The sequence below is a fragment of the Ascaphus truei genome, chromosome 3 (assembly GCF_040206685.1).
Source record: "Ascaphus truei isolate aAscTru1 chromosome 3, aAscTru1.hap1, whole genome shotgun sequence".
In the NCBI taxonomy this organism is placed as follows: domain Eukaryota; kingdom Metazoa; phylum Chordata; class Amphibia; order Anura; family Ascaphidae; genus Ascaphus; species Ascaphus truei.
Window position 1 is genome coordinate 57826437 of NC_134485.1, and position 20781 is coordinate 57847217.

The 20781-nt window shown below is 40.6% G+C and overlaps 1 protein-coding gene across 2 annotated transcripts in view; it reads left to right on the plus strand.

Moving 5' to 3' along the window:
* ST3GAL6 (ST3 beta-galactoside alpha-2,3-sialyltransferase 6) overlaps positions 1 to 19188 on the plus strand; it is a 120876-nt gene extending 101688 nt beyond the window's left edge. For both annotated transcript variants that reach the window (XM_075594063.1, XM_075594065.1), the window contains 4 exons: positions 1407 to 1593; positions 3482 to 3619; positions 17069 to 17221; positions 17510 to 19188. In XM_075594063.1, coding sequence (XP_075450178.1) covers positions 1407 to 1593; positions 3482 to 3619; positions 17069 to 17221; positions 17510 to 17590 — 559 coding nt within the window. In that variant the 3' untranslated portion in view covers positions 17591 to 19188. The remainder of the gene's footprint in view (positions 1 to 1406; positions 1594 to 3481; positions 3620 to 17068; positions 17222 to 17509) is intronic.
* The last annotated feature ends 1593 nt before the right edge of the window (positions 19189 to 20781 follow it).

Here is a 20781-nt window from a genome sequence, read left to right on the forward strand (position 1 = left end):
TGTTCTGCTTGGGAGGTGGGCTAAATCCTGCTGTAGAAATCAAAGGATGTGCAGCATAATAAAAATGGAATTGAGTTTAATTTTAAAATAATAAAAGGTACGTATTATCTAATACTACAGAACTAATTTATATATTTTTTAAAACACGTAGGATATTGCTTGGATTGTACCTTTAAACATATAATTATCCTTATTTTTGCTTAGTCCTGTGTGGTATAATATTGCGAGTAGCAGATTTTTCATGCACCAGTGACAACAATATTGTCTGTTTTTTCTTAAATATATAGTTTGACGTGAGTATTTTTAAAATAGTTACCACATTTACCTTGTGTAATTAGGTGCTATAAAATTATCGTTATAGTCGTGTAGATTGCCTTTCCAGAGAAATTAGACATATAATGTTAAACCCATTTTGAATTATTGAATGGTGAAATTAAAGAGTTAACTGTGTGATAAGTGGAAGACTGACACAAACAGATTGATGGATAGATATGTATACACACATCCTTTAAGACAGGACTCTTCAACTATTGGCCCGTTGGCCAGATTCAGCACACAAAGGTCTTGGATGTGGCCCTAAAAGTCTGCTCGTGCTAAAATGTCATACTTGTTACTTAAGCATCTAAGTTCAATTTTCACACTGAAATGTACTTTTGATGTAAATATTTAGGGTATAAATGTTATAAATGCTTTGCAAAATATTAAAGTACAATCAATTTAGGTCTTTACATGTATGTAACATATTACAATAAACTTGTGACCGTTGTATTTCTAAATGTTTTCTGATCTGGCCCCTTTGGAGATGCGTACTTTTACTTGGATATTTTCAAAGACCTGTATTTTAAAGGGCAGTTGTTGCACTTGGGTCACCAGCATCAGAGTCTGGTGTACTTACTGCTCCATTCTGTTTTTATGTTGAGCTTTGTAAATTTTAGTATTTGGAGAAAACATTTGAGCTATTTGCCATTATTTCACCATGCATTTCGGTGCACTTAATGCATTGGCTCCATTAGTCCGCTGGTGCTCTTCTGGGAATGACCGGGATCACGACCTTTGATCTCTTCTCAAAATGGGATGGCCATTTGTAGTGCTATAGTAGCAGATCAAGTCTTTGGTGCTGACTTGATTGGAACAGGGGAGGAGAACCTTCTCTTCTATTCCTGGGATTGTGTATAGCTGACTCAAACCAGGTCCCTATGCTGAAATGTCAATAGAATGGAACACGACTGTCACAAGCATTCCAGCGCTCAATGGATTAAGTTAATATTGTCCCTTACATGGCAGGCCAGATCCTATGTATATACACTGTACAGTGCCACTTTTCTGTCATTTAAATCCTGTGTGTTTATAATATTGATAAAAGTAGGTTTCCTCCCAAATTCTTCTTCTTTTCCTTTATTTTTCAGAATGAACAGCGGTCCCGTACTAGGTTACGAAGACGACGTTGGGCGAAAGACAACATTCCGACTCTGTTATCCCGAGTCTATCTTCTCAGATGCTTTGCACTACGACCCTAACACCACTGTTGTCCTCCTTATGTTCAAGCCACATGATGTAAAGTGGTTGTCCGAATTGTTAATGAGTAAGCGAGTGGTAAGTATATTTGTGGCTGCAACTCGTTCCCAGGGATGCATACTCCTGTTTAATTAGAGGGAGAATATTAAAGATTAAGTACTGACATGGTATATGAAGTAGTCGCTTTGGTAGGGATTGATGCCTTTTTTTTACGCACCTGCCACTTAGACGTATTCTAAATAATGTTTTAAAGGTATAATGTAAATATGGTACATGCTTTTGTGTGATGCCTCTATGTTCAACAAGTGCTTGCTCGGTCAGAGCCCCCTTTCTACCACTCCCCATGTCTTTATTGGCTCTGATGAAGATAGGGTAGGTTAAAGCAGCACTTTATTTTTTGTTTTACTATATGCAGTATGTGAGTAGCTTTATTGAGAAATGATTACCTATCCTGCCCTGTGGGGCTATTGAAATGGCCGCCTTCTGACTGCTTCAGTATGTGAAATGCTGCAGCTGCAATGTAACATTATATTACTAAGTAAGTGCAGTACATTATTGTTACAGCTTTCAGCATGCAGTAGACATTCTGCTGCTGGGAAAACCGCAACAGATCTGTTTGTGATTAGTGTTTGGGTGAAGGTGTGTGTACTTGTTTCAAAAGAGGAAGTGGATATGACTTTCTAAACGGTTGCTGTAGAAACCAAAGGATTATCAGTACATCAACCAAAAAAAATGGTATTACAGAACTGATTTATTTAAATAAAACATAGAATCTGGCCTGTTTTGCTGCTTTAAGGGTAAAGAAAACACTTGATTGACTGTCGTATTCAGTGGCTCCCTAAGAAATTAGGTTTGTAATTCCTCTCTTCTCCTCCCTCCCCCCAAATGAAAGCAGACAAATCTTTGCTTTTAGCATGATTACGTTTGTTTAGAGAAGCAAATTGTTTACAAAATGTTGTTTCTGGGCGGCTACGTGGGATTGCACCTCTTTAAATACCGATTATGTGACTGCAGCACATCTTCAGTCATATCTTACCATCAACAGATCCTAACAATTCACACTGGAATCAAAGTAAATATTAAAGATAACAGGCTCTCACTTTGCCTGCATGAACCTCTGTGTCTCCATCCACAAAGCCTTAGCCTTAGGCAGCGTTTATAGTGGACGGAGCGCATGACATCGCGCACAATCGCATGTCAGCCGAGCGATTTTGGGCTCATAGTGTTGGCACGGAGGAGTCACAAGGCTGGTTCGCCCTCATTGGCTGAACCACACCCAATGCCGTCCGCACGTGTGCAGAGCCGGCCAGCTGCGCATTCGCAGAAGCGCTCACCGCCGCTGGCGCATGCGCAGAGGCGGCGCAGAGACACACTCCCCATCCAGCTGTAACAATGAGTTCAGAACATTGAAAGCACACAGAGAGAACAACATTTCCTTGTCACAGGAGCAGAGCAGTCTAGACAAACAAAAAGAGAGGGGTTGTACCGAGGACACGCATTGTAACTGAACCTGCTTTGTGTTTTGTTTCTGAAATTGTAATTCTACACTCAAAAGTCTCTCATTCAATCAAAAACATCAAAATAGAAATCACAAAAGTTTCACTTCACACACCCCCTTTTTTTAATTTTATTTTTATTTTTATTATTATTGTAGCAATACCATTTGATCTGTCACATGGTAATAAATGGTAGAGTAGGTATTTCCACAAGGGTCCACCAAGGGTACTGCAACTCATTTGCTCCTGTAAATAGTGGCTACAGATTTTTAATGCTGCAGTTCCCACTCCTTGGATTCGGGACACTCAGACGGTGTAGGAACCCAAAGACTGAACTCTTGAGTGTTTCAGCGAAAACGTACTCTGCTTCTAAACACAATATAGGTATTCTTACTCCATTGCCTCAAACATATGCGTAACCAGGTTATAGAAAATTCAAGTACTCTGTTTTGTTTCATTGGTTATGACAGAGCACTTATGGATTTTGGAAGAAACCAGCCATGCATTTGATCTACCAGCCTCACCAGCTACGGATACTCAATCCCTATGTTGTTAGACGTGTATCTCAAAATATACTGAATTTCCCAACAAAATTTCCAAAGACTGAAGTAAGTGTATTTATTTTCTATTTTAATAGTTACTCTGTTTATAGCGTTCCTCAAAGCATGTTTATTTGCTGGCAATATTTCTAGAACTTTTGTTAGTGTATACTTTTTGTGTACTACTTACCTTGCTTCTCAACCTCTTAACCTTCTCTCTCTGTACAATTCGTTTAACCACTTGACAGACAACCACTAATGCGTTATCTTCTGCTTTCAACACTTCCATGCAGTACCAAACTCTTGTGATGGACCCGATTTACTTTTTTTTTTTTTCTTTTCTCCCGTTTTTAAAAATTTAGTCTGCAAATTTTTTTATTTTGGGGGCTGGGTGCGATCCCCCCGCCCCATTTCACTACTTACTGTCCATTGATTTAAATAGGCTGCAAGTGGTCTTCCAATGCTGGAAGATGTCTTATGGCAGGTGATTCCTTAACAAATATGGACCTATAGCCCTGTTATGTTGTGGTTTCTTTAGGAGTTCAGCTTGCAAGATGAACTTGTAAACTCATCTCGATTATCCTCAGTTTGTGGAGGTCACAGATGCAGCCTCTGATTTGTGTTTTTTTTTAGGGGCGGGGGGGATTTGGAGTGAGATATAGATATATATAGAGAGATAGAGATAGATGGATATACAGTGGTGTGAAAAAGATAGGACACCCTCTTTGAATTCTATGGTTTTACATATCAGGACATAATAACAATCATCTGTTCCTTAGCAGGTCTTAAAATTAGGTAAATACAACCTCAGATGAACAACAACACATGACATATTACACCGTGTCATGATTTATTTAACAAAAATAAAGCCAAAATGGAGAAGCTATGTGTGAAAAACTAAGTACACCCTTACTGCTTCCATAGGAATTAAGATGCTAAGTAGCAGACAGGTGCTGCTAATCAAATGCCCTTGATTAATTGATCATCAGCAAGTGTGACCACTTCTGTAAAAGATTATTCAAAAGTGGCAACTGTCTTGAATGTTTTCCAATCTTCCCAGGAGTGGATGTCCCAGCAAATTCACCCCAAGGTCAGACCGTGCAATGCTCAGAGTAATTGCAAAAAAACCCGAGAGTTACATCTGAGACTCTACAGGCGTCCGTTAGCATGTTAAATGTTAAAGTTCATGACAGTACAATTAGAAAAAAACTGAACAAGTATTGTTTCTTTGGAAGGGTTGCCAGGAGAAAGCCTCTTCTCTTTAAAAAGAACATGGTAGCACGGCTTAAGTTTGCAAAGGGGCAACTGAACAAACCACAAGACTTCTGGAACCATGTCCTTTGGACAGATGAGACCAAAGTGGAGATGTTTGGCCATAATGCACAGGGCCACGTTTGGCGAAAACCAAACACGCATATCAGCACAAACACCTCATACCAACTGTCAAGAACGGTGGTGGAGGGGTGATGATTTGGGCTTGTTTTGCAGCCACAGTACCCGGGAACCCTGCGGTCATTGAGTCGACCATGAACTCCTCTGTATACCAAAGTATTCTAGAGTCAAATGTGAGGCCATCTGTCCGACAGCTAAAGCTTGGCCAAAATTGGGTCATGCAACAGGACAATGATCACAAGCACACCAGCAAATCTACAACAGAATGGCTGAAAAAGGAAAGAATCAAGGTGTTGCAATGGCCCAGTCAAAGTCCAGACCTCAACCCGATTGAAATGCTGTGGCTGGACCTTAAGATAGCTGTGCATAAACAAATGCCCACAAACCTCAATGAACTGAAGCAACGTTGTAAAGAAGAGTGGGCCAAAATTCCTCCACAATGATGTGAGAGACTGATAAAGTCATACAGAAAACGATTACTTCAAGTTATTGCTGCTAAAGGTGGTTCTACAAGCTATTGAATCATTAGGTATACTTCGTTTTTCACACAGCTTCTCCATTTTGGCTTTATTTTTGTTAAAAAAATCATGACACGGTGTAATATGAACACACAGATATACGTCGCTACACCAGACCAACAAACATAAAAGCATAAACACACAACCTGGTGCAAGGGGGAGAGGAAGAACCACAAGAGAACACACAAATAATCAAAAGATTATAGCAGCCCCCTGTAGTTGCACTCAAGGAAGATGACACAATAGGTGATGTCACTAGAAATATAAGGCAATGTATAGCCAAATCCTGGTATAGGATACTCAAACAAAAAGGGTCACACTACTATATGAAAAATAACAACATTTTAATAGTCTATGATAAAAAACGACGAAACACTATAAAAATGCATAGAAGTGCATAAATAAAATCCCCAAGTGTGTTGGGTAATGGTACTGGATGAACAGTATATGTTCCAAATAGCTGTCTTGTAATAAACGCTATGTTTTAGGCTGCATACTGGATGCTGCAGGTGAGTACAGAAACAGTGTGTAATGTGATGTTCACTTACACCTTAAATGGCCTCTGTGGTACCGCCATGGGCACCACATGTGCTCCCACCTATGCTAACTTATATCTGGGCTGGTGGGAGGAAACAGTGGTGTTCATGGACGACTATTCTCGGTACACTGACCACATCGAGAATGATAACACACATAATCTCAGACTAACCTTTGAAATTCAAACCAAGAGTATCAACTTCCTTGATATTACCATCAACAAACAACCTGATGGTAAGTTGGAGATGACCATCTACCGCAAACCTACTGCGACAAATAGTCTCCTGGCAGCAGACAGCCATCACCCTAGACATCTGATTTCAAACATTCCAACTGGCCAGTTCTTACACCTGAAACGTAATTGTACAACTACTCTAGAGTTCAAAACCCAAGCCAAAGACCTGACTAGACGGTTTCTAGATAGAGGATATTCTAAAACATCAGTTAAAAAAGCCTACTATAGGTCACTTCAGACACCAAGACCGAGCCTTCTCATTGATCGTCCTCAGGCCATTAATAATGATAGACAGACTATTCGTTTTGTCGGCACTTACTGCTCTCAGTGGTCAACTATACGCAGTATTTTGAACAGACACTGGCATATATTGCTACAAGATGAAGATCTAGCAAAGATCCTACAAGCCAGACCCAATATGGTCAGTCGCCGTGCGGCTAACTTACGTGACCGCCTAGTTAAAAGCCATTTCCAAGCAAAATCATCTCGCACCTGGCTGGACCATAAACCCAATGGGACATACACATGCGGACGGTGTAAGGCGTGTCCTTCGGTCAAAGTTACCAATGTCTTCACCGACTCTGCAGGCACACATGTTTACACCACCAAGGACTTTATTAACTGTCTAACCACAGGTGTGGTATATCTCATTCAATGTACTTGTGGCCAACAGTACGTTGGTGAAACCCATAGGGCATTTAAGGTTCGGATTTTGGAGCACCTTGGGTCAGTACGTAATAAACTTGACACACCAGTGGCAAGGCATGTCAATGATGCACATCGGGGGGACTCCTCCTGCCTTAAATTCATTGGCATATCACATATACCATGGGGCCCATGTAAGGGCAACTGGGATATTAAGTTACGCCAACACGCATGCCGTTGGATTCATTGTCTTAACTCACTGGCACCCCATGGCCTTAATGAAGGTTTTATTTTTTCCTCATTTCTACCAGAGGGTTAGAGGGATCCCGGTATATAGATATTTAATTTCTAGCGTAGAAGGAGTCGTTTTGACTTTTTAGGCGGCTCTGCCTAGTGTAGTACATTCCTACACCTCTCATTTTTTCATCAATTTTTTTTCATAATTTTTCATTCTCATTACTCTATATTGACCTTTCATTCATTCAACACACTGGCATTGGTAACCCTCTTTTGGGGTTTTTATCACATCCCTTATGTGCATCATTGACATGCCATAACAGCCTTCTATATCAACTGCTAGTTTTGCTTGTAAGGATCCATATTTTATATGTTTATTTTTATATATATATATAACATCATATATGACTCTAACTCCATCCAAGTGTACTGTCATCATGGCCATTCCCATCGTGATTTTCCTCATTATTTTCACATTTACTACCCCCTTTCCCCTTCTGTCCTTCCCTCCGTCCCCCCCCCCCCGTTCCTTGATTCTTTTGTGTTTATGTTATAAATACATAAGTGTCTGCTATGCCTCTTTAACTAATGAGGCATACTTGTCCTACCACTCCCCTCCAAGGAGGGTATAAAGGGTCTCACTACCCGATTACACACGCTACCTACTCCTCCCCCTTGAGAAAGCGCGTGAGTACGCATGAAACGTACGTCGGGGCAACGTCATGACGTCATTACGCTGACGCATGCGCGGTGTGTGGTTTGGAGTAACGGCAGCTCCCTACGGTACACGGAGCTTCTAGGCAGCAGGCTGCAGGAGATTCAACGTGAACAGGTTGTATCGTGCACCTTTGGGACCCACTCTGAATGATTACTCCTCAGGGATTCATCATTAGTTCCCAATAGCGGGCCTCACCCGATTTACACCTGTCACAGGCGGGTATCCCTACGCACAGAGGTTATTTACATAGACTCTGTTGGTTGCATTCGCATACCTATATACCGCTGGCTCCCTTCAGCGCTTCCGTCTGTGTGACTGTTGAACCTTGCAGCAGGGACTCCACTCACTCAGGTTTCTGTGGTTTGAGCCGTGGGCTCTGCTGTGACCATGTGTCTATTGTGACCCTATTGAGTTGATTCTATACGTAGCCATATGTCATACAGATGGGTTATCCTAATTAGAATCATCCCCTTTCTGTGACTTTACCGAACTGGGTTTATGATCCTAATCATTCAGCTCATTATTACTACTAGTGGTTACCCACAGAGGCCATTTAAGGTGTAAGTGAACATCACATTACACACTGTTTCTGTACTCACCTGCAGCATCCAGTATGCAGCCTAAAACATAGCGTTTATTACAAGACAGCTATTTGGAACATATACTGTTCATCCAGTACCGTTACCCAACACACTTGGGGATTTTATGTATGCACTTCTATGCATTTTTATAGTGTTTCGTCGGTTTTTATCATAGACTATTAAAATTTTGTTATTTTTCATATAGTAGTGTGACCCTTTTTGTTTGAGTATCCTATACCAGGATTTGGCTATACATTGCATTATATTTCTAGTGACATCACCTATTGTGTCATCTTCCTTGAGTGCAACTATAGGGGGCTGCTATAATCTTTTGATTATTTGTGTGTTCTCTCACGGTGTAATATGTCATGTGTTGTTGTTCATCTGAGGTTGTATTTACCTCATTTAATACCTGCTAAGGAACAGATGATTGTTATTATGTCCTGATATGTAAAACCATAGAATTCAAAGAGGCTGTACTTTCTTTTTCACACCACAATAGATATATTCCCCTTTTCATCCTAAAAAAGCAAATGAAGCCGTGTTCTCTGAGGGAAGGGGTGCGCAAACTTCCTGTGCTGCGCCTTCCCTGCTTGCTCTCCCCCTGGGTTGCGCCCCCCCCCCCCCTTACCGCTAATGTGGAGTCAAATGATGCTGCTGTGTCGTGACTCGCTACGTCATGTCTCCATTGCAATGGGCGTTATTTAACGCCGCGTTGCCATGGAGACGAGTGGACTGAAGCCGGGTAAGTACGTTTCCAGAGGCCTCGCGTTCTCAGCGTGTGGCCTCTGTAACCGTCGCCCCCCCAGTTTTCGCACCCCCTGCTCTGAGGGATGACAGTTTTTGCTATTGATTATCATCCGGACTATTTTCTTGCCCATTTACCTACGAGAATTAAAACATCAATTTCCTCCGGTCCGAATTTTTTTTTAATTATTATTACAAACAGGTGGTCTTTTGATGCATGATCACTGCGGTTAGTGTCCAAGGATACTCTTTAATATGTATAATTGGTTGTTTTTTTAGTAAACTACAGGCAAAGAAGCTTTCTAAAAGAGCGAAAGCATGTGGCAACCTACCAGGTGGAATGTGTGTTGACGTGACTATTATTACATAAGGAAATAATTGTTAAATAGTTCCAAAAGTGTCAGAAGTTATAAACTGTAAGGCGTAGACAAGTCTTGGCATCGTTTGATTTCTGTCCACATTTATTTTAACAGAAAGCTGTGATTCCATGAATTACTGGCTTTGTACTCGCATATCCAGTATTTTATTGTTAATATCTTCACAAAAGCAACATTGTAAAATGAGCAATAAATATTTGCTAATGGGGCCATCTGCTGGTCGCACCTTGTCTCTTATTTTCTCCCCTGCCTCCTATACATAAGGTACAGTACACCTAGCTCAATAGGCAAACGGCAGCTCACGCATGCGCCTGTCTGCACGTCCTGAACAGCAATACTGTCTCCCTACCTGTACCGAAGCTGTGCGCAAGCGGGGAGACTATAGAGCCTGTTACACATGCGTTATTTACATCAGTTATGCACGTATATGACGATTGCAGTACAGTACATGCATCGATAAGTGGGGAAAAGGTAGTGTTTCACTTTAAGTACATTTTCGCTTTACATACATGCTCTGGTCCCATTGCGTATGTTAATGTGGGGTATGCCTGTACCTACCTAACCATGGCCATCACCGGCTCGGTTTTAGCAATTTTTTAGTGAGGCTCCAGGACAGGAGCGCATCTTATTTTGGAGCACCAGAGCTATTTAGCACACCATCTACTGTATGTACACCACCATACCTTATGTGCTCTGCATATGATGCACTATTACCCTCTCCCAAAGGGTACCATTGAGTGCCTCACTCAGGTTCACTTAACATTCATGATAACAGCAGTACAAGTTATCCATAGTCAGTTACCCTCCTTGAGCAAGTGTTACTGAAGGTTAACCCTATAGCAGCATCTAGCATATAGGAGATATATGTCTTCACAGTTTTATCCACCATCTGAGCCTTAACCTGAATACAGGATAAAAACTATCTGGCCATACTACGGAATACTGTGAGAGGGAGACATATCTATCTCTAAGCACACATTATAATACCTTACAGGCTAAGAGGGGGATGTGGGATTAACCCTTACACGGGTCTGCCCACAGCGCTATCAGTATATACCTATCAACTACCAAGGAGTATGGGTATTTACTGACTGTACTAACACTGGGTGGTCACAGCGATTGTCACTACCACCGCATTTTTGCCACAGATCACTAACGCATTATTGCAAGCTACATACATATGTTTCTGACCCAGTCCCTAAGGGGACAGGACGGTATCTAAACAGTGGCCCCTTGACGGCCCCATTCCTATATTTATAGGTAGCTATATCCATAGCAATAGATCCCGAACATCTATTAGGGATCTCCATACAATTCATCAACTTAACTCACCTGAGTTAAGTTACCAATGACAGTCACGTACTGTTTGACATATGTTTTATTTTAACCCCCCTTTTTTAATTTATTGGTATAATTAAAGTATTTTAACACATTCACTATACATTCAGCTGTGATTGAGTGCTTGCACACTAGGTTTCCTTTTCTCTGTGATACTATGCAGTCATATCTCCAAAATATACGATGATGTGGATTTTTGTTACGTACACTGGTAGAATATGACACAATACACTAGAGAACACATGACTATAGGATGAGTTTTGTCCCCATAGAATGTGATGTTTCCTCCTATAGAACCCATCCTCCATGACCTCCACCCAATGCTGACTGTACTTGTGACTGAAGCAACTGCAGATATACTCCACTCTAACATAAATCTGAGTAAAATACTCCATCGGCTGCTTTCTGGAGTTTTGTGTAGATATTTTTGAGGGTTTAGGATCCCTCTTCTGTTCCCGCTGCACCCCTTCCGTTCTATTGCATAGGTTTGTTTTTTTCTTAGAGGGCTGCCTATACTTTATACTTTTTGCTATCCCATTATTCAGTTCTTAGCCGAGAAAAATTAGATCTACGAGGAACTGGATGTCATGAAACACTTGTCGATGCACATAATGGTAATTTTTTTAGTGGAACGAATGTCCAAATATCACCAACTTATGTCAGAACACAGGCGTATCAAAAGTAAGGACATTCGTGACCAGTATCTAGGAAAAAAATCCAAGATGAATTAATTGCATTGATATAAAATCATATATTGAATAAAATCTTGTGCTTCGTTAAAACGTCCAAATACTATGTCTATCAATCTTGATTGTACCCTAGACATGTCCCCAAGAATAAATGACACATTCTTGGAATAGTACATTTTGGAGAGAGTGAACCTGTAATCGAAGAACATTTTATAGGATATATAAATGTCAATGTCAAGAGGAATTGGATCTCTTCTTGAAAAGCTTATTAAAGATTTGAATTTACCATTCAATAACTGTAGGGGTCAAGAGTATGATGATGGTGCCAACTTGAAGGGAACACGTTAGTGTCCAAAAGAGAATTTTAGATCTTAATCCTAGTTCTATGTGATGTAGCTTTAGGGCTGTTATAAAGTGGCCGTGCAGTGCTCGCGTGCGGCACTTATAAATGGCTGTGCACGCTGCGCAGTGCTCGCGTGCGGCACTTATAATTGGCTGCGCGCGTGCGGCACTTATTATTGGCTGTGCTCGCGTGCGGCACTTATAATTGGCTGTGCTAAGTCAGCCTTTCTATAATAGGGACGCGCACGGCAGTGAGCGTGGAGCCGGCCGACAGAGGAGAAGACGAGGAAAAGAATCTCACGCCGCTACCGGCGCTGTAGTGTCTGTCTGTCTGTGTTGCACAATAAAAATAATTTGTTTATTCAACATGTTTTTTTTATTTAAAAAATATTATTTAATAAATTATTAACTCACACAATCTATACACACACACACACACACACACACACACACACACACACAGACACAGACACAGACACAGACACAGACACAGACACAGACACAGACACACACACACACACAGACACACACACACACACAGACACACACACAGACACACACAGACACACACACACAGACACACACACACAGACACACACACACAGACACACAGACACACAGACACACAGACACACAGACACACAGACACACACACACAGACACACACACACACACACACACACACACACACACACACACACACACACACACACACACACACACACACACACACACAGACACACAGACACACACACACACACACACACACACAGACACACAGACACACACACACACACACACACACACACACACACACACACACACACACTACCTTCCAAACTTGTCGCTCACAGCATACACACAAAGTGTGCGTCATGTGCACGCGCGTTCGTGCGCACAGTATATTACGGGCCTCAGTCATGCAAAGTATCTTCAATTTATTTTGGAAATTTGTACAGAGTTTATTGTCTCTTTGCATCTTTCACAAAAGATAGAGAATCCTAATATCATTTGTGACACATGCAGTGAAAATGCCATCTGAAACTTGATGGAACAGTCATTTTGATAGTGTAAAAGTTATACATTTTGCGGCTTCTGGAATTTGTAAAGCAATTATTGAAAATCCCTGCCCTTGATAGTGTCAATAGCAAATAGGAAAGGGGGGGGTGGGACTGAGTGCGCTATACAGAAACAGAGCCTGTGAAGAGGGACAATGTAAAGCATACACCACTGACTGGATTACTGAGCCATATGGTGCTTGAAGGTGGATGAGCAGGTGATTAGTTGCTCAGCAAGTACCAGCACCATATAGCAGATGACAATGACATGGACCAGTCCCTAAGGAGGTACAGATATAATCAGAACCAGTGCTAACCTTGCCATGGCACAATGTGTAGTGGTAAAAATACAAACAACAATGTGTAGGTGTTCAAAGAGTCTATATATAAAGTCCACTGTCCATAGATGTAACAGGGCAATAGGTTGAATGTCTATGGGTTGATGTAGATGTGAAAAAAATGTAAAAATTCAAGTCCACAATGCTGACTGTAAGCTGCCCCAAAACCACGGATCACCAATCCTGGATGTAGAACAGAACAAGCAAAAAGAGAAACAGGAGCGCTAATGGTAAACAGCAGATGTAATGGTGGACAAGAATAAACAAACAGCAATACGTTTGTTATACACTAAAGAGACAACACAGTATGTAACAAGGAGGTTATACTAAATAACTAAAGATGAATAAAAGAACCAAAAAACTTTTGCCTGTGTGGCTGTTGAGAGAAGATGGCCCGGTATGGCTGTAAACCTGGGCTGTAGTGGCAGCAACATCGGTTCCTGAATCGGCTCCTGAGGATACTTGCAGCACCATTGATTCGGGGGGACACCTACCTTGTGCTACAGTGGACCGCCCAGGTTTACAGCCATACCGGACCATCTTCTCTCAATAGCCACACAGGCAAAAGTTTTTTGGTTCTTTTATTCATCTTTAGTTATTTAGTATAACCTCATTGTTACATACTGTGTTGTCTCTTTAGTGTATAACAAACTTATTGCTGTTTGTTTATTCTTGTCCACCATTACATCTGCTGTTCACCATTAGCGCTCCTGTTTCTCTTTTTGTTTATTCCTTGATGGTGTACCTTGTGCAGGAGCCAATGGTCTTTTGGCTGAGCTGCGATCATTCGCATTTCTTCTTAGCACAGTTATCTGGTAGGAAATCCTATTGCAAGTAAATAAAGAAAGCAAGTTCATTCAAAAATACAGAATTGCAGCTAGATGCTGCAGTTGCATTATTGAAAGGTAACCAGGAATATATGACCGAGTGTAGAGATCATGGTCTTCAAAACACAATAGAAGTTTCTGAAAACATTTGATGATCCTATTGAGATAACATTTCCAGAGCAGCGTGGGAGAAAGAGGCCCAGATTTTTTCTGGATGCAGCCTCAGATGAGCCTATACTTGACCCAACAGACAAATTTCACATTGAATTCTTTAATATTATGGTGGATGAAACAATTGTTAAACTAGCAGGTATCAAAAACAAGTCGGAGCACAGCACCATGAAACCAATAGCAGCCAGACTTGACAAAGATGAAAAAAATTGATTTGTTTAGGCCAATGCCATAGGTAAAACGGACAACAGATCCTCCGTTGCATTTCGCACCAAGCACGTGTTTGGCGTGAAACGCAGCTGAGGATCTGTTGTCGGTTTTACCTATGGCATTTGCCTAAATAAATCATTGTCAAGTCTAGCTGCTAATTGTTTCCTGGTGCTGTGCTCTGCATTTTTTTTTTTTGTTACCTGTAGCCTCAGATGAGCATATATACGTGACCCAAAAGACAAATTTCACATTGAATTCTTCAATATTATGGTGGATGAAACAATTGTGAAACTAGCAGGCTGCTAATTGTTTCCTGGTGCTGTGCTCCGTCTTTCTTTTGTTACCTGTTGCTTTCCCCTGTTTCCGAATGCACGCCAAAGAGCTCCCTGTGGACTACAGTTTGAGAGTAGTTTCTTCATTTGCCTTCACGATTGTCTCATTGCCTGCACGTTGTGCGTACGCCGCATTTGCCCATTATCTGAGAAGGGAGAGTTCACATTTGCAGCCAGGAACGCTGACTGACTGGTGTCGGCCGGGGGATGGTGATCGGTAGGCGCTGCGTTTGCGTGTATGCTATGCACACTGGTTTTATGCGGCAAAGTACTCAGTGAATATACAGGCATTTGGTGTTTCATTGTGTACTACTAACCACTTCAATTAAAGGGATACTTTTATTGTGTGATATTCTTCAATACATCACATGTATGTGTATGGATACATTATCCTTTTTGAAGATTCACTGGATACTGAATGAACCAAGATTACTCTGATGTACTGAGTGGAATTTCCTCCCCACTTTTTTCATATTTCAATTAAAATAGATGACAGATTTAAACACATGGTGCACCTTAAGGATAAGCATGGATTCACATTTGCTGTTATATCTTTGGCTAAAATGGGTGACGAGAACCTTGAAAAGGAATGCAAAGCTGTATCTTTACACTTGAGGAAGACCTAGATTCTACAGCGTTGCTGACTGAAATCAAGGTTTTTAAGGTTGTAGAAGTAACAAAAAAGGCACAGCTTCAGCAGCCCTTCAGTTTATTCATAAATCTAACATTCAAGATATTTACCCAAACACATGTGTAGTACTTAATATTATTCTCACAGTACCTGTAACAGTTGTGTCTGATGAGAGGTAATTTTCAAAGTTGAAAATTATGAGAAATTATCTACGCTCTTCTATGTTACAAGATTTTCTTGTTGTCTTTGTAAGGGCATTACATTAGCGGGTAACTGCGATTTACTTTTTGTTTATTACCTGTGTAACTTTTACAGTGCAGTGTTGATATAATGTTACATGTGTGATGTAAATTGTAATATTCTTCACTCCAGTTTACACTGGATGTGTTATACTTTCATTGTCGCTTCGACATGGTAAAGTGAACTTTAAATCAGAAATGCGAGTTGCTTATAGGTCAAATTTAAATCTCTAAGGGACCCCCAATGCCTCTTGCCCAGGACCCCAAGTACCCTAAAGCCACCCCTGGTTTTACACCTAGTCATGTTGAGTCTGGCACATTTCCAGTCAGGTTGGTACTTTAGGCATGTTAACTCTATATAGTTGGTATGGAAATCCTTTTAGGACGTGTGGGATTGAACTCATTTAAATATACTGTACATGGCATATCCATTCGCATATCTCCGCCGGGTACCTCACATGCAAATTTCCCAGCACAGGCATTTCTCCCTAATTTATTTGAAGGGACATTTCAGGGGATATTTTTACAACTGCAGACTACAAAATTTGATGCTGTGAAGTATGCCTGTCATGCGCTCCGCTATGCATATGCCAAATGGCTGTGTCTGAAGCAGGGGGAGGTTCATCGGGGAGTCCGTCGGGAGATGTATGCTTATCCTGGAGATATCGGTGACACTGTGGTCACTCGCCTAGGTGGATAGTCTCTCTTGCCCCAGGGATTAGAGTTCCATCTGGGACCCGGATATGGGATGCTGGAGGTAAGAAAAAGACTAAGACCGTCTTGCCTCCTATAGCTTCCTCAGTAACGGGTACAATGAATGTAGCCCGCACGTCCGCGGTGAGGGAACAGTCCCTCCTCCCCCTCTCGTGGTGCCACCGACAGCAAGGTAGATAACTGCAACGGTGATGGCAATAGTCAGGGCACTCAGACAGGATCAGGAAGAGCCAAAAATTGAAAAATTAAAGAAAAGGTTACCTGTATCTGCAAAAGTAAAAGTAGGTGGTAGACAAGACAGAAAGGTCTCCCACACATTTCACACAAGTGTTGCGCTTTCTCAAGGAGTATTAATGCTGCTAAATTTGAGGGTTTTTTTTCTCGTTCTCGTTCTTTCTCGCTCGGGCGCTCTTTCTCACTCGCAACAGATTTCGGATTGTTCGGTCTTTGAAAAAAAACATGTGCAATGTCTGATCTTTTTGAGACAAATTTCCTGAAACGGCAATAATATATACTTTATTGTTAACCTCAAGTGTGCTGGATCTTTCTGCATTGATATTTATTATTATTATTATTTTTATTATTCTTTCAATCCATGCCCCTCTGTTATATATATTTATACTTTTCTTTGCCTTTTTGTAGAAACCAAAGCATCCGACAACTGGTATCATTGCCATCACACTGGCATTTCAGATGTGCAATGAAGTTCATATCGCCGGATTTAAGTATAATTTATCATCCTTGAACAGTTCGCTTCACTATTACGGCAATGATACAATGTCCATAATGGCTCAGGTAAGTTTTTTTTTTTTTTTTCGCAGCAATATGTAGATCATGTCCATAAATAAAATTATTGGAGCGGACAGGTATAAACTGAATTCCCTATACTAATGAAAAGCTAATAAAGATTTGCATAAAATGTTTATTTTTATTAACGTCATGATAAACCGCTACGAATGGCTGGTATATAAGTAGAAGGGGCAGACAACCGCTTGAATTGTCGTCATCGAACATTAATTGATAAGATTGGATTCCATTATTAGTGCTATAATAACCCAGTCATAATGTTCTTCTCTTATTCAGAATGAATATCATAACATCACAGTAGAGCAGATGTTTCTAAGCGACCTTATTGAACACAAAACTATCACAAACTTGACGTAAAATGAAGTGCATCGAGGAGAATATCTGAAAAATGGACACTTGATATTTTTATATTTTTTGTTCTCTTTTTACCATGGAAGGATTTTAGAAGAGAGAATAAAACTCTAGTTTCTTTGGACCGTTGGATAAAAAGACGAGAAGGAAAAAAAAAGACTTTTGCACGCCAACTCTACGTTTGTCATGTATTATTTGGACACTATGGAAAAATAAGTGCATTTTCCCTTTATTTTGAGTTTTACCTGTACAGTTAGGAAAAAACAGCTATACTGTCTTGGGGTCTATTTGCCAGAAGATTGGCTCTGTAACAAATAATTCAATTACTTTTTCAGTAAACTATTTTTGAGTAAATGCAAAAAGTATTTAATCACCTCCTTTCTATTGTACTTAAAATAGAAACCAGAAAGACGTTTATTATGGTATATTATTGTAATGAAAAAAAATGTACAATAGAGAATTTGAGGTGCTTTGTTTAATAATATTTTTTTCTTATTTACCATTCTGGATTAAATAAGTATGCTGTGATGTTCTCATTGTTCCAAAAACTGTTCTCCCCAGGTTAATGTAAAGAGAGGCCTAGCAGATATTTGTTTAACAGTATGGTTAGTTCAGTAAGCTCACATTCAGATATTTAACTTTTTGATCTCCAGAGATGTAGACATAATGTTTCTGGTCTTTCCATCACTGCACTTTCAAGATGTCTTGTGACCTTGGAGACCACGTGACAGCAGAAATAACGGGAAGTCTTAGCATTTACCAATAAAGCTCTGTGATCCAGGAGTTACGGTTGGATCTAAAGGTTTGTTGCCTGGTCGCAGCTCAAAGCAATACTTTTGGTACATATTTCGGTCCCAATTTTGCAGCCTGGAGCTGCTGTGGGCAAAACAAATGTAACTAGCTACTCTAGTACACAAATCAACATAATTTAGAATGAAAGCACCACTGTCCTGTGTGATTTTTGGTAAGGAGGGCTACTTTCTTCCCATAGATAGCAGCTATGCATATAATTTTAGACCTACCAAACCTCAGGTGTATTAAAATGAGGTTTGCCGTAACCTCTGGTCCTTCCTTATTTCTATAAATTATTTCTGCTGGAGGAATCTGAGATGCTTTTGTAAAGCATGAACAAATAAGATTATACAAATGTTTCCTGTAAACATATCCATAAGGTTCATTATGGAATCCAATAAACATTGAAGAATATCACATTTGTGCATATACCAAGTGAATGTATGCAAATACCATGAAAGGGTTTATGAATGTTTTACCCCAGTGCAAATATTACTGTTGCAGCATGTTAAAGCTTCAAAAATACTCCTGTTTCATTCTCAAGTTTATATCCTCTAGATTTAAACTTAAGGAGAAATACTGTATTGTCCAATAACATTCTCCATGCTTTAGAGTCTAGTGAATGAACCCCATAGAATAGGGTGTCAAGTATTAATAACTGCTATTTATTAGGTCATATTTCCTCACCTTTCTTGCTGTATTTAGCTTGAAACCCCCAGTAAGACTTTCGACGTTAGTTTGGATGGGGGGTTATGCAGCAAAGGGATTTATTTTTGCTGTATCTTTTATTAAAGAGACAAAGAAACATGGAACATGTGTTTTTATTTCTGTAAGCCTGCGGTGACCACAGATGTCTAAGTGATATCATATGTCCATATATCCTGAATTTCTGAATTGACTCATCATAGGGAAAGAACAAGTTCAATTGCTGCTTGCCGTGGGTGAATCGAGTCTGATATGGAGGAGAATACCTCCACGTAAAGGAGGTAAACGTGCAATCGGACGGGTCGGCTACAATAGGTGGATAGAATAAGTCCCATAGAAATAAACTGCAAGCATCCAGAGGTGCTATATAATCTGATCAGTGAACCCGGCTTCATACATACGTGTGAATCGTTGGCTTGCAAATTACAAATCAGGTGAGGTCTTCATTTGTAAATAAAAAAAATAAATGAAAGTCGCCACCATTTGGACATATTGCAAGTGACAAACTAAACTTTGAATCACATATGCAGGAATAGAACTTACCGAATGAAAGCACGGTCTTCACTCAGAAGGCTATGTTACATTCATGTTAAGCTGGACTGGTATTTATTATGGAACATTTTGTGCGTAATGACTAACCCTTCCTGCCCCGCTCCTAGAGAGTTTACATCAGTGTCTCTATTATTGGCTACGCCTAAGGCATTACCTTAATCAGAGTGCTGGATTTGTGCATCTTGGTGATGAGGTAGCAAGGCTGGAAGTGATGGGCGCCAGGAACTTTATGTAGTACAACTCCAAGCTTTTTGTGCCCCTTGTTTCTAGGGCTCTTCACTCATACACAGTAGCATAAATATTGTCTGTTTTATTTCGCCTGTCTGTACTCTTAACAGATGCATCTCCAGGCGCCCTCACTTAACATACTGGGGAGGTGCAGACACTTGACAGGATTCTCCTTAATTGACTTGACCCCGTTCTGCATTACGTCTCTTATGCTGTCGCTGTGAGCCCTTCTGAGTGGCCGACTTACTACCCCATTCCTGTCTCTGAACTGCCACTTCTAGACAGTCTAGGATTGAGGTAGGTGGGCATCTGCCTGTAGAGCTGATCCTATGGCACCTGGGGGCCCCTCACGGAGACCTCTGTGGTGTGCCTGCTTCCTCTTCTGTGAACCACTATAGTCACCGTGGCCATATCTCGGGACCCGATCTGAAGGGACACTGCCCCTATCTAGAACATAATAAATAGGGACGAGTCTGTCCTGTACACTCGAACGTACGTCTTAACTATCGACACTTGAGGCTCCTCAGAGCGGAGCTTAACATCTGGTGACACCCCCCCCCCCCCATCCTGTGTAATGGTAAAAGTATCCCTAACTGTGGGTTTGCACCATTAACACCCTATAAAGCCATGATAATCCCATAGGTTTACCAGACATTTAAATCCATAGATTTGTCATGGATATTTCCTTAGTTACTCACTTCTGCCTACACTTTTGGCTCGTATCATCCTTCCAACAGTTGTCTCATGTCAAGACCTACATAGATTGATAAAGCCAGTACACGCATTCAAAACACTTTTCCTACTGTGTTACCCAAGATACATGGGGGACTTTTGAAATATGTGATGAGTAGCAGGCTTGTGTTTTTTTAATTTTTTAATATATATATAAACCCTTTCTAGATTAAAGGCATGTACGCACA